The sequence below is a fragment of the Anopheles gambiae genome, chromosome 2 (genome assembly GCF_943734735.2).
Source record: "Anopheles gambiae chromosome 2, idAnoGambNW_F1_1, whole genome shotgun sequence".
NCBI lineage: Eukaryota > Metazoa > Arthropoda > Insecta > Diptera > Culicidae > Anopheles > Anopheles gambiae.
Window position 1 is genome coordinate 36,798,579 of NC_064601.1, and position 14,104 is coordinate 36,812,682.

At 49.1% G+C, this 14,104-nt stretch overlaps 4 protein-coding genes across 5 annotated transcripts in view; all 4 read right to left on the reverse strand.

Moving 5' to 3' along the window:
- Window positions 1–14,104, reverse strand: part of LOC3290833 (neurobeachin-like protein 1) — a 64,879-nt gene that overhangs the window by 2,207 nt on the left and 48,568 nt on the right. For both annotated transcript variants that reach the window (XM_061646488.1, XM_061646489.1), the window contains 2 exons: window positions 1,658–1,921; window positions 68–1,576 (listed from right to left, as the gene is read on the reverse strand). In XM_061646488.1, the coding sequence (XP_061502472.1) occupies window positions 68–1,576; window positions 1,658–1,921 (1,773 nt within the window). The remainder of the gene's footprint in view (window positions 1–67; window positions 1,577–1,657; window positions 1,922–14,104) is intronic.
- Window positions 2,064–3,511, reverse strand: LOC5667708 (cuticle protein 21). The gene is made up of 2 exons (XM_001688274.3): window positions 3,368–3,511; window positions 2,064–3,188 (listed from the first exon to the last, which is right to left on the reverse strand). The coding sequence occupies exons 1-2, from the start codon at window positions 3,380–3,382 to the stop codon at window positions 2,469–2,471; spliced, it is 735 nt and encodes a 244-aa protein (XP_001688326.2). The 5' UTR covers window positions 3,383–3,511; the 3' UTR covers window positions 2,064–2,468.
- LOC1272756 (cuticle protein 7) lies at window positions 7,240–8,465 on the reverse strand. Its single transcript, XM_311662.5, has 2 exons — window positions 8,274–8,465; window positions 7,240–7,900 (listed from the first exon to the last, which is right to left on the reverse strand). The coding sequence occupies exons 1-2, from the start codon at window positions 8,283–8,285 to the stop codon at window positions 7,418–7,420; spliced, it is 495 nt and encodes a 164-aa protein (XP_311662.4). The 5' UTR covers window positions 8,286–8,465; the 3' UTR covers window positions 7,240–7,417.
- LOC1272758 (larval cuticle protein A2B) lies at window positions 10,644–11,948 on the reverse strand. Its single transcript, XM_311664.6, has 3 exons — window positions 11,790–11,948; window positions 11,510–11,711; window positions 10,644–11,353 (listed from the first exon to the last, which is right to left on the reverse strand). Exons 1-3 carry the CDS (start codon window positions 11,793–11,795, stop codon window positions 11,175–11,177), a joined length of 387 nt encoding a protein of 128 aa, XP_311664.4. The 5' UTR covers window positions 11,796–11,948; the 3' UTR covers window positions 10,644–11,174.

A 14,104-nucleotide genomic window follows, 5' to 3' on the forward strand; every position in this document is an offset into this window, starting at 1 on the left:
GACACGGTTGACAAAGGCCATTGGAAAGAGAGAACGCTTACCCCCCTCCGTGCCACTTTCAACTCACTTCAGGTTCAGCGTGGTCGCATCGATCTCGAGCAGAAAGCCTCGCTCCTTGTCGAAGGACATCCAACTGTGGCAGCCCAGTATGCCCGATTTCGTCACCGTGATCAGCATGTCCGGGCTGGTTTGCAAAAACGACCGGGGCGGACTTTTCGGCGTGCTCAGATACACCACCGGGTCTTTATCGGTGGATAGATCGCACGCCGTACACTGGACGCGGTCCAGAATCAGGGTCAAATCCGGGCGTCGCAGCTCCAGCTTTAGCAGGCGTATCGTCAGCTCGTCCAGCGACAATCGCCGCGGGTGTGGGTCCCGCAACAGCTGCGACGGCGTTTGGCCAAAGTTGTTAATCATACCCTCGACCGCTTCCCGCTCGATCGGGTTCGCAATCTTATCCAGATCGACCGCCCCCTCGTACGAGCAGTAGTAGAACACGTTCAGCGCATCGACCGCTTTCGGGCCCTTCTGCTTGTAGCCAAAGATCAGATCGATCCAGTGGTGCAGATGCTGCGACACATACTCCGACTCGAGCGCTCGCCGATGGATCGCGATAAAGTCTTCCGCCGTTTTGGCCCAGGGCGGCAGCACCACATCATCCACCTTCTCCTTCGTCATCTGCAGCACGCCGAGATCGAAGCGGTTCATGTTTTTCAAAAACTCCGGGAAGTAAAAGAACTCCGGTATGAGCTCCTTCACGTCGTTCGGGTTGTCCATCAGCAGTTTCCAGGTTTGCGGGATCGAGTGGAACTGCCGGTCGGCCACGTCGAACCGGCCGCTCTGCAGCTCGATGTGCAGCGACGTGAACGGCTCGACGCGGATCAGATAGTGCAGCACGCCGGCCGAGTTGGAGTAGTGCGTACCGTAGTGGAACTTCGGTATCATGCCGGACGGATCCTCGAACCCGTCGAACTTGCTGCGCACCTCCGCTTCGTTCTTCGGGTTCACCACGCCGATCGGTTTGCTGAGATCCCGGAACGATCGCGGATCGTTCAGATCGAGCACCTCGCTCGTGTAGTCGGCCAATATCCAGGGAAACACCGGATACTGGCTGAGGTCGTTGTACGACCGGCCGGCGATCGTGTTCAGGTGCATCAGATACTCAAAGTTCGATATCTCCCGATTGGCCCACTTCTGCGTCAGGCCGGACGACTTGAGCAGCTCGGCCGGCGAACGCCCCGACCCGTACAGTATGTTCGGTGGCTGCAGGCTGAGAATTTTGGTAAATATTTTATTGCGCGTCCGCGTCGTGAAGTTCAGAAAGTAGCTGGTCTGATCGGTGAGAAACATCTCGAGCGCGCTTCGTCGCAGGTTAAACTTGCGCAGGTGCAGCTCGCGCAGTTGACCGATCGGAAACTTAAAGTCGTGCCGCTGGCCGTCATCCTTCAGCGATGCTATTTCCGTGAACATGAGCTGGTTGGTTGTCAGATCGAAGCGGCCCTTCACACGCGTCATCAGCGTGATCAGCTCGCACTCCTGCGTGATGACAATTTTCTCCCGTCCCGACGTTTCCGGACTGTAAAAAAAAAAAAATATGTCGAGTAGGGGAAATAGTACAGTTTGCTCAAACGACCCGAGCAGCCGCACTGGTTCTTACACTTGCGGCTCCAGGCTGTTTCTCATTTCCTCCTCCAGCAGCAACATCTCGTCGTCGGTGTTCTCTTCCCCGATCGCGGCAGGTGCAAACGTCGATCCAAACTCGGACGAAAGGCGGCGGCTTTGCGAGGTGGAGGACGTTGTGTTGTCGCGCATATTGGCGGCCGCTGTATGCGGATCGTGGTACAGGTCCGGTTCCAGCTTCAGGCGCATACGAGCCACATTCTCGTGGTGTGATAAACGCCAATATTCTTCCTCTCTAGTTCTATAGTGTTGAAATAGAAATAGCGGGAAACAAACAAAAAGTTTAAGTTATAGAGCATAACCAATCGATATTTTTGGGGAAAATTACTAAAAAATCCTAAACATTATATTTAAAAAATACCAGCAAACAAATAAAACACAGCTTATTTTCAATTCATTACAAAAACAGATTTTCTTTTATTTCTTTGTCACAATCTTACAACAATTTTGGATACGGGAAAACGGAATGGAAAGGAATTTAGGAGCCAGATAGGTGCTAGGATACGGGTGCTGGGGTGGTGGTGAGGGGGTGGGGAGGAAGGAGTGCAAATGAGGAAGTCAGTAGAAGCGAGGTGCTTTAGCAAAAGCGGGACAGTGGAAATTATGTACAGATGAACGAATGCATCAAAGTTTGCACGCAGATCCGGTCGTTGTCCTGTGCAGTGCTGCCCACTGTGTAGCAGTGGGCAGAGAGAGTGAGCGTTGGCAGACGTAGGCACTATTTACAGTCGAGCTCGGGCTAGATGGTCCTGTATGTACACGGCGTCATGCGACTAGCCGGGTTCGGCTTAGACAACGACGGCCTTGGCAGCGACGGCCGGAGCCACCACGGTCTTGGCAGCGACGGCAACGGCGGGCGTCGCCACAGCAACCGGAACATCTTTCTGCACGACGGCGTTGAAACCGTTGATCGGATCGGCATAGTAGTTGACGATGCGGCGCGAACCGTCGGGTTCGATGAGCGAGTACGATCCCTTCACGATGTCACCGTCGCGGGTTTCCTCCTGCGTCTTGGAGTCACCGGTCAGCGTGTCCTGGACGTTGTACGCGTACTGGTACTGCGGGTAGGCATCGGTGAACTCGGCCTGCACTGGGGCGGCGGCCACAACCGGCGCGGCACGGGCAGCAACGACTGGAGCGGCAGCAACGACCGGCGCGGCAGCACGAGCAGCAACAACAGCCGGGGCAGCAGCGGCAACAACTGGAGCGGTGTAGGCAGCGGCAGCAAGCGGGGCAGCCCGGGCAGCTACCACCGGCGCACTGTAAGCAAGGGGAGCGGCAGCCGCCGTGTAAGCGGCACGGGCCACAACCGGCGCAGTGTAGGCGGCCAGCGGTGCCGAGTAGGCCAACGGCGCCGGCGCAGCAAACGACCGAGCTACCAGCGGGGCCTGCACGTACGGTGCCGAGTAGGCAAGGGGAGCCGCAGCCGCCAACGGAGCGGCCAACAACGCCGGATCTGGTTTAGGCTCGGCGCTAGCGCACAGGGCTAGGGCGGCGAAAACGGCAACCTACGGACGGGACGGGGTGAGAAAAGAGTTGGAGGTTTCAGAACACTCAGCAGGGTATATCGAATCGGAACACGGCCGGAAACACTTGTCATTCGTTCTCGGGCCCTTTGGGGCACACACAGCACAACGAGAGAGCGAGGCACTTGTTCCGCCGCTGGCAAAACCGGGATCACACTTACTTTGAGCAAACTCATTGTAGGCTTGAGTAGGTGAAATTTCACACTGTTTAGTGAGGTGAAGCGCAACTGACTGACGTACTGATCGATGGTAGCGAATGGTTTTTATACCGAAACACAAATCCAATTTCGATCGACGATGCACACTGCCCTCGCGTACTTTCGGGTGGTACACGGCAAATTTACATACCGCATCGCCGCTCCCCCGCCCGTTCTGCCCTCCGCCCGCTGGGACTTCACAGCTCCTGGTGGCACATATTAAGGCCATCCGATGATCGCTGGCCGCTATGGATCGTCCCAACCACACGCACATCGGCGGCACACGGGTGATGGTACAATCCCGATCATTGATTCCATGCACGTGCGCTTATCAAAACCTAGCGGACGACGCTGCTTCGTGCGGTACCTGTTGACTGCGCTGTCGTCGTGGTGTGACCGATGCGTTCGAGTTTCGCTTCACCTCGTACCCAATCGGGGCTCGTGCCAGTAGGGCCGCCTGCAGACAGCTGGACATGATCCAGCTGTTGTCACTGTACTGCAGCATGTACGAAGGAAAGTGGCTTTCCCCAAAGCTAGAAAGACGCGGAGGGCACCGAACAACATCCTAGCCCAGAAGGGATAGACGGGATGGGCGGGAGAGGAGTTCGCTGCGAGGTCATTTGGGGAGACATTGCGAACAATTCAAGGCCGTCGTTGGTGGTTAAGTAACGTGGCTAATGATTCATTAGTTGGACAGCGTATGACAGCCAGCATAATAGGCGGCAGCGTCATAGATCAAACAGTTAGACTTTGCATTGTTGAAATTCATACCAATAAGCTCTATCTTAGGGTTGTCGTTTTATGATTTAACATTACATTTTAGCCGGCGACGTATTGCTTAATTGATAGCTATGAATCTGTTACTGTTTGATCACATATAATTTCGGCTTGTCTAGCGTTACATTCCGTTTTAGTGCCTAAATAAAGTCACACTGAATGATACAAAACCGAACATATTTCGATTCCCATACGACTCACCATTACATAGGTAGGATTGAGCATTGTGAGCAAAGATAACGTACAAGTAAGACCCAACATCAAAATAAAAAGGACAATACCAGTGGAAGATTTCTGCGCCAAACGCCCCATTTCTCCTGACAGCAAAGGCCTTCCAAGCATTGGATCAGAAGCAAGTACTGGGAAGGAACTGGTTACTAGGCAAATATTCAAATACTGTTCCCACTTCACTAGAATCCACGATACACGACCGTTCTATTCTTCAATTTGGCGTAACGTCCTACGTGGACATGCCGGCCTATTACAGGCTTTCGAGACATAATTCATTGCCACGCAAGCTGGTTAGTCAATCCTTGCTACGGGGGGACGGTCCATTCTGGGCTTGAACCCATGACGGGCATGTTATTGAGTCGTTTGAGTTGACGACTGTACCACGGGACCGCCCTACGACCATATGAGCGCTAATCATTCGCATCGTTTGCTTAAGAAGCTATGTACACAACACCGTATATATCGACAATCGTATCATTACAGAACAGGGCGGATCCCTGGTACAGTCGTCAACTCGTACGGCTAAATAGCATGTCCGTCATGGGTTCAGGCCTCATATGGACCGTCTTCCCCCCGTAGGCGCAAGGACGGACTATCCAGCAGCGTAATATTATGAAATAAGCTTCACAAGCCTGTATGTGTCCGTAGGACGTTACGCCAAATAGAAACAATATCATTATAAGAACATAATGTTAGTGATCACTTCCATGATCTTTGACCGAAGCCAATTTGATGTACTGCATGGTAAAAGCCAATTTTATAATGTTACTTAATAAAACAGCTATACTTTGTGCTGAACTGGTATGGGCTATGGTATCACATCCTTAGGCTGGTCTCGTGGTATAGTCGTCAACTCGTACGGCTTAATAACATGCCCGTCATGGGTTCAAGCCCCAAATAGACCGTGCCGCCATACGTAGGACTGACTATCCTGTAATGGGGGTTATCTAAAAGTCAACCCGACAAGTGGTACAGACAGGCCTTGACCTGACCGACAACGGTTGTGTTGAGCCAAAAGAAGAAGAAGAACTCATCTTTATTATTTACTAATTGTATTTACTCTCCAAATGTTTTCAGAAATAGTAAGTTTTTTATTAATTCGATCCCATCGATACAGAGTATGAGTATTTGCTCACTTTGTCGGCCAACAAATGACATCCTCTTATCAAGAAGCAAAAATTATCAAACAAATTGACACGGCTATGCTTCACAAGTCAGACTTTCGTGCAGTTAATTAAGCATAGTTTTCAACGTAATTTACATCCATCAACGGACGTTCCATAAGTCACATCGATTAACTGAGTCATCGACATATTTTTGAAAGCGTTTGTTGCGAACGAAATTCGCTCATCAAACCGCTCATCAAACGACGGGTTTGGTTCGTAAACTTTTCCACCCCAGTTCCCGGGGCTGTTCCATGTTGCTGGTGTCATCGCGGGATCGCCCCACATGCGCACCGAACAGGACGCACCATATTGAAAGTGAATTGTCATTCATATAGATGCGACGACGTGCGATAAATCCAAACGGAATGGTAATGAATTTTCGATCACCGCATACGAATTTACCAACCAGCTCTTTCCAAGGGGGTGCGCACCAAGGGAAATGAGAAGAGGAATTTCAATTTGTAGTAAAAGCAGCACAACAGTTCGCCCGGTATCATGGCCTAGATTTCCCATGTACAGTACATAGGGGTGCGGGGGTGTGGGGGGCAGTGCGGGCATAGCAACGGTGGCAATGTCGTCTAGTGTGGCCATGCGTGGTCACGCAGCTTTAACGACGGTTAGTGCGCACATTGCGTAAAGTAAGCAGGCGGCTGGCGCTGGTTATTGGCGTTGGTAGCAATACCACCGCAACACTCGTCCTCGTCCACCCGTGGGCAAGTAGCAATGGCCAGCAATGTGACAGAGAGGGCGCATAAATTCCGGAGGATATTCACGGCAACACGATCAAATCGTCTGACGGGTTCGATCGCACCGTTGATCCTCTATATAAGCAAGAACCGGTACCTGCTGCTTATGGGTTGGCGGATCGCGTACGTCAGTCGTGCGTCAAGCGCGTCCCAGACTACCGGTTCGCTTGCAAGAGCGCCTCGTGCGCAAGCCCGGTGAGCCCTCTGATCGTATCGACCTAATTGTGAGCGACGGACAACAACCGACGGCCGGTCAGTTGAGCGACATTTTTGCGCAACGTTTGTGCTGCAAAGGGTTAATTACACCTAAAACGGGGCTCCGGACGACGAGGTTGTTGCTGCTGCTGTTGCAAGACCAACTCCTAACGCGTGTGACAAAACCCATCTCGAGCGAAATGGGGGCTCCCCGACATTCTACCCGGTTCAGCGGACTCCCGTGGCAGTCATCGTTCTACGGAAGACAAAAACGCACAACTAGGCCATGGGAAAGTGAAGCTGCAGCCAACAAGGATCGGACGATGATCGGTGTCTCGCAATAAGAAGCATAATTAAGACATTGTGCACCGTTCTTGTGCAACCGTTTGGCTAACGCCGCACGACTAATGGCTCATCACAAATGCGATGCACGTTAGCATGCATGCGTTTGCATTGTAGCTTGGTGTGAAGTACATGCCATCGGCTCCACCCCGCCATAATAACACCTTTTGCTTTGGGTTTTTATCTGTGAAATCTTTTTTTATTGAGAAGAAAGAGGACAGATAAAAGGGAGTGAATTATTTCACGCCTATTGAATTAAAGGGTACAAAAACGACACTAATTCGATGATGCTCCATATTTCCCCTCTTGCATCGGTCCCGCAAGAAGGTATGGAAAGCAGGGCTTTAACGGCTACTTTACTTGTATGTACTGGTGTTCGTATTTTTTTGTTTATTTTATTTAACTTGCTTAACCATTTCACTATCGTAATTGCAATTACTAAACAGAGAGGGTGAGTGCGCGCCCTTGGTTGGCGCCTAAAGCTAATGTTTGTGTGTGTGAGAGAGAGCGTTATCTACAGCATTGATTCGTGCAGCTTTCGCCAAATCCATCCACGTCTAGTGATGGTAGTACGGCAGGGCCGCATGTACCAGTGGGGCCGCAGCGACCACCTTCTTCAGCACCGGTGCCGTGTGGATGGCATGGCCGCTCTTCTCGACGACGGCATTGAACCCGTGGATCTTGTCGGCCGTGTACGTCACCTTGCGGATGGTACCGTCCGGCTCGGTGAGGGAGTAGCTACCGTGCACGACACCGTTCGAGAGCGTTTCTTCCGCGTGCTTCGAGTCGCCGGTGTGCGGGTCCGACACGCCGTAGCTGAAGCTGTAGTGCGGGTTCGGATCGTACGCTTCCACGTGCTTGAGGACCGGTGCGGCCGCTACGGCGATGGCTGGCGCGTGTAGGACTGGGGCGGCCGCTACCGTGTGCAGGGGTTGGATGGCTTTTGCCGCATAGCCGTAGGACAGGGCCGGGCCGTACGAGAGTGGTCCATAGACGGGTGCTGCGACCGATGCCGCTACCAGGGAAGCAACGAGGAGTACCTGGGAAAGGAGTTTAAGCGCGGGCAACGTTGAACGAAATGTGCTGATGCAGAGAGATGTCTTACAGTTGTTTGTCCCTATCGTTCTGTCGTCTTTAAACATTCTACCGCTTATCATTCCTTTCTTTATTAGCAAAAAGTGTACTAAAAGTTTGATAAATATTTAAAAAAATATAGGCCGGAATAATCTCGGGAATAAGAAAACACAATTCTACTCCTTCATGCTAAGGGACAAATGTTGAAATCAAAGAACTTCCAGTATTTCTCTTTACTTTGTGCAATTTTAAGAATTAGTTTAACTATTAGTTCTACTATCTCAAGCACTTTAACACGTTCAAAATCTAAAACCTAAATATTGCTATCCTTCTATTCACCTTTGAAATCATTTTGTGTAGTCTTATCACACCACTCGCTTCAACAGAATGCACTTAAACAGCACACAAAAACACACGCGGTACGATATTGCACACTGAGCTGCACGCGCCGAGGATCTTGATCTCTGCCGATCGGCTCCGGTTTGAGATGTTCTTCAGCCAAGGTTGTTCTTTGGTATGACTTCAGGACGATCGGTGCGCTCCTATAAATACACACCATACCAGCACGGACCGACGTGTACGGCTCTCGGGCGGATGCTGCGCCACACAGAGATTGACAGAACCTGTGGAGGAGGAGGATTGGGTGGATGGACGATGGATGGAGAGCAGCAGAAAAAAACGGTCACCTCCTGTGCACACGTGTGCATAGGCCGCGCGGCCCTGGCAGGTCACTTAAGCTTGGCTTGTTGTCCCCTCGCTTAGCTGGCAGAGGGTGGGGGAGAAAGGGCGATGGATCTCGTTGGACCGACCGTGGCCGGCACTTGTTTTCCCTTTCGTTCGGTGGAGGGTTGTTTTTTCGTACACCACACATGCCAGGCACATTTCTACCACCACGTCGTGCTTGTGGTATTTGTCGCATGCGGAGGAAGCTTTACCCGTTTTCACCACCATTACACCCACCAACCCTTCTGGCAGGTTGGTTGAAGATTTGTGCTGACGTAAAAGTAAAATCAAAACCTATGTATCCCACAGCTTTACCGTTTCGCCGGCTGTTGAATGTAAAATATCATCTTACGGCGATCGTTGTTAGATCAATGAGGACAACGGGTTGGGAAAGATATACCTTTTTATTAGCTCATTGACATACGAAAGGAGAGAATAAAAGTTAAACATTTCTGTCCAAAATGGTCAATTTGGTTGCAAAATTGAATTAAGCATTCGTTCAGAGCAGTCTTTAGGATTAATTAGTAAAATAATGCTAATGTTGCTGTTAAATCCCATATAAGACAGATTACACCACAAGAGAACAATGTGCAAACATTGCATCTATTTCATCAATTTCTCCAACTTACGCAAAACAAAAAAAGTGTAATCAAAACATTTAATATACCAAACAATGAAACCTCCACCACGTCGCCTGGAGAGATTAATTTCTGGCTCACAACACACAATCGCATAATCAATTTATTTATGTTTCGAAACACTCCATTAAATCACTATCCCCATCATTGCGTTACCCTTCGACCGGGGCCTTTTGCGCCGAGATCAGGATAGAGAAAAGAGAAAAGAAGAAAAAACGAGCACTAAACCAGAGCCACACTCCCTTTCCTGCGCATTTACCCTTCAACACCGGCAACAAACTGACCGCGATCACAAACGGTCTTCTCCACTCGTCAATGGAATAGTTTTGTCACCTTGCGCACCTGAGGTGGCTACTACTGGCCAGGCAGGAGCGAACTGGACCAGACAGGTTCAATTACACAGACACACACACACACGCACACGCCCGGCACTGGTAAACAGCTGATCGAGCGGACGCAGCTCGAGCGGCGTGTTTCCCAATACTCCGGTTAGCTCAGCCCGGCCAGCCCAAGCATGGTCTCTGAATTAGTTCAACAATCTTGCACAGAACGTCACAAAATTGACACGGTGAACTAGTTAAACGCTTTTTTTTTACTTTTCACCCTCACCCTTCTCCCACGGCTACACACTTCAGTCCCATTTAGTTCCTCGTGCCAACCACCTAGCGTGGTGGTCGTCTTGCTGGTGCGATCGCGGCAAAGGCTGGTGTGTGCGCATAAAGCGGGATTAATTAAATCATGTATTCTTGAATTATTTCACCGACCGACCGAGCACGGAAAGCGCTCGAAGGCCTCCATCCGCTCCGACCTCCTCTACACGGTTCATCAACCGTTTGGAAGGCGGGCGCGAGCGCGCGCGCGCTCGCTCTTGCCGGTTCGATCGATCGACAACGCTGCCCTAGCAAGGCTGCGATGTAGGAGCAGAACGTCAATGGGCAGAAGAAAAAAAGTGCGCCGAGGAGGAGGATGAGGCAGGATGGTCGGTTGTTGTTGCGGTGGTCGCGGTACAAGAATGGCATGCCGGTTGGTGTTTCGATAGATTCCGTACGCTGGCGGGATATCCAGTTTCGTTGATCTTGCGCCGGCAAACCATTGCGTAATGCGTGTCTGTATGTGTATCGAGATGTGGCGTGCGAATTGAGATCGTTCTTAGTATTATTTTAATTGACTCGTTTGTTCGTTTCTCTACTTTCGCACGAGAGCTTTAAGTGACGGATCATTTTGTGCGGACAGGGCAGATTTGTTTGAAGCTTTCTTAGCGCACGACACCCGTGTAACATAATCAGCATGCTTTTTGATTCTGGCCAGCAGATCATCAAAGATAACAGAGCGAGAAATGATGCTGACATGAAGTGAACAGAAAGCTTTTTTTTTATTAAACCGATCAACTATAGAACCTACAAATATTGTCTATGGTACACAGAACGGTTAATAATTTAATTTCAAAGCGTTCAATGTCTGTGCTTTAGTTTTGCGTAACCAGTAATCACTCATTTTCACAGCACATGATTACGGGCACGATCAAAGAGCTTTAAATCATAAGCTTTAGCGTAAATGGATGTGCAGTATTGCGCCACATCCAATCAACTGCAGGCCAAATCAATGTATATCTCCAGCTAATTAGCCAAAACATCCCTAGTTGGTAGAATCAATACTACAACTTTCGTTCCGATGGCCGAGACAACCTTGAGCGTATGGCAAAGTGCCGACGTAAATGTTTACGAATAAACGAACAAACCATTCTGCATGGCTACTTTTGCTGGTAATAACATTGGGTACGTTTATTTTATTTCAGTCTATACACAACACAACAAACAACGATGGCTAACGCAAATCGAGCTAAATTATCCTACATTAGACGTTCATCTTACTGGAACGCTTAGCCTAACACTCGGGCCACGGGAGCCGGTGCAAGGATGGCCGGACCGGCCGCTACCGGCACGACTGCCTTCGGTACGAGCGGACCACGCTGTACGACGGCATTGAACCCATTGACGGGATCGGCAGTGTAGAAGACCGTACGCAGCGTGCCGTCTGGTTCGACCAGCGAGTAAGAGCCTGCACGAGGTAGAAAGAACGGGAGAGATTGGTGATTAGAATTTAAAAAGAAAAACCACCACTTCAACCACCACGCGTACGATCTGCTCGAACAAACACGATCGAGCCAATCCGAAGCCATCGAGCGTCGTGCAAGCCATTCGAGCAGTTGCATACCTCGTACGATGTCGCCATCTCGCGTCTCTTGCTGGCTTTTGCTATCGCCCGTCAGAGCGTCCTGCACGTTGTACGCATAGGTGTACTGCGGCAGTGGATCGTAGTTGGTGCTAACGGCTACGGCCGGTGCCACTGGAACGACGGCACCATGCGCTCCGAACATAGCCACTGCTGCACTGAGCGAAGCGACGAACACGAAGAACTGCAAGCAAGCAACAAGTTTCGGTTGTCAGAATTGAACGGAAGTTAAATGCGTGTTCTCTTCGCACTTGCCACTTACCTTCATTTTGAAATGTGTGTTTTGTTGTTTGTTACGATTCCACAAACAGCACAAGGAAGTAGACTGCACTGGGTAATGTTTGAAATGGTTTTGATACCCTCGGTACCATCGGACAATGGTTTATAAAGCAAACATTACATCAACTCCCTCCGCCGTATCGTCCGCTTTATGACGTATCGTTTTTAATAAGGTGACATGCACATGCCCATCCACCCCCTGCTGCTGCTACTGCTGAAAATCAATCAGACCACCAACTACAGTCAAAACTACGATGCGCCCCACTTAACCGCTGATGGGTTCATAATAATGCGATTAAAAATTCACAACGTCAACCGGCCAACCGATTTCGGGTCGGCCAGCCAAGCAGTGGAGCACTTTGCATCGATAACCACGTAGAGTGACCGCCCTGAGGAAGCAGTAGGGCTCCGCCCAGCACCGAGCAAATTAATTCGGGCAACATTTGACCAGCAACAGCAACAGCCACTTAGTATATGCTGAAGCAAAAGGGGACACATTACCAGACATACATTTTGGGCCATCTTTTCCTTCCTCACTGTATGTTGCATAAGAAGACGAATGAAACGCGACACACACACACACACACACGCATGACGCACTTTCGGGCCACCGGCACAAAAGTGAAACCTGGTGCAATATGGAACATGGTCGGATGTAGGAACCGCGCAGAGGATTAGCCGATCGGTTTGTTGCATAACTGCAGTGTGATCGATCGTCTATAAGCGCAATTCACTGCGGGTGATTCACATCACAGCAAGTGCGGATGTTCTGTAAATGGAAGTAATGTGTAAGTAACGGCGGTGCTAATTGAAGGTTATGCTTTGGGGTCAAAGTCAAAGCCAATCTTAATGAACTAAACTGTCTTTTGTTCCGGAGAAATGTTACCACAAGAACACAGACTCGTATAAATAGCAAAAATCTAAAAATGCAGTTTTCTTTTTCTTCGCTTTTCTTGCGAAAAAATGCACCATAAAAAAAGAAATAAGTTCTAGTTGTTTATTAATTTTTTTTTTTGAAAATCCCCTGACATTTACGTTCGTAAATCAACTGCTTTTTTATTAAATTTTACCAATAAGCAGTTTCCAGGTAAAGTTTGGTTTACAGTGCGTGGCAGTAATATATGAAAAAATACAAAAAAAAATAGAGAAAAGCTTGTAAAAAGTATCACATAAAACTAAAATGCGTAACAGTTAATTTATAACGCACTGGTACTCAATAAGACAACTGGATTTAATGGGTTTTGTCGGGTTCGTCGCCTTACTGGGCATTGAATATTAATGATCACTATCTGTCACAAACTAAAATATCCAACGTTTGATTGGCTAAAACCACATCAAAAGGGATATTTAGTTGCATAGTTTTACTTTTATGCCTACAGTAATGTATCAAATTTCATGTATATTACGCATTCTGTTTCTTCTTTTTGACGTAACAACCTAAGCGGTCATATTCCTCGCGGGTTCCTACACTGTTATTTACCAAGGAACCGGATAGTTGACCCTTAGTACGGGAGGAAGGTCCACGTGGAAATCGAACTCGTTAGGCCGTGAAAGTACGCCGAGTTAAAGAGTCCATTACAAACATTTACAAGCAACAATGCAGTAACACTTTAACCTACCTTGGCTATCACGTACGATACGCGGTTATGTTTCCTAAGAGGATTGTTAATACCCACCAAGAGTAAATTACAGATATTTGCATCCCAGCAAAATGCAACCAATAAAATGATCTGGCAATCAAAGTGTTAATAAATAAATTTCCCCCAAATGCGGTGCTAGGCGTAGTGCGAGGCGTAGTGTTCGCTCGTGTAATTGCCCATGTACTTAGCCACTTGCTCAGAACATACGCGAGTGACGGGCAACCGCGTATGCGCAAACGACCTTGTGCGCGATCAATGTGACCCAAATATAATACGCACCGTGCTTGGGGCTGACCCGCGCTACTGTGCTGGAGCAGCAAGGGTCTCTGTTTTAAGCATGCTCTATATTGCATCAGATAAATGCGATCGAGCGCCGAACTGACCTGCATCAAACAACCGATTGTGCAATATCGATTAAATTGTGCTACGAAGTTCGCGAAGGGAGCAATAACGGAGCACGTGAAATGCTGAAAGTACCCGTGGGTGGTGTGCTTGTTGTGATGTAAATGTTGTTTCAGTTCCTTACGTAGTTTGCTCGCTTTTTTTTTATACGCATACGATAAATAATATAGAAAAAGCTTTTTGGTTGTATTTTACGAGATTTTACGAGAGAAATGACCCCTCCTTTAGGTTTATTGGGTTATCTGGTACATGCACT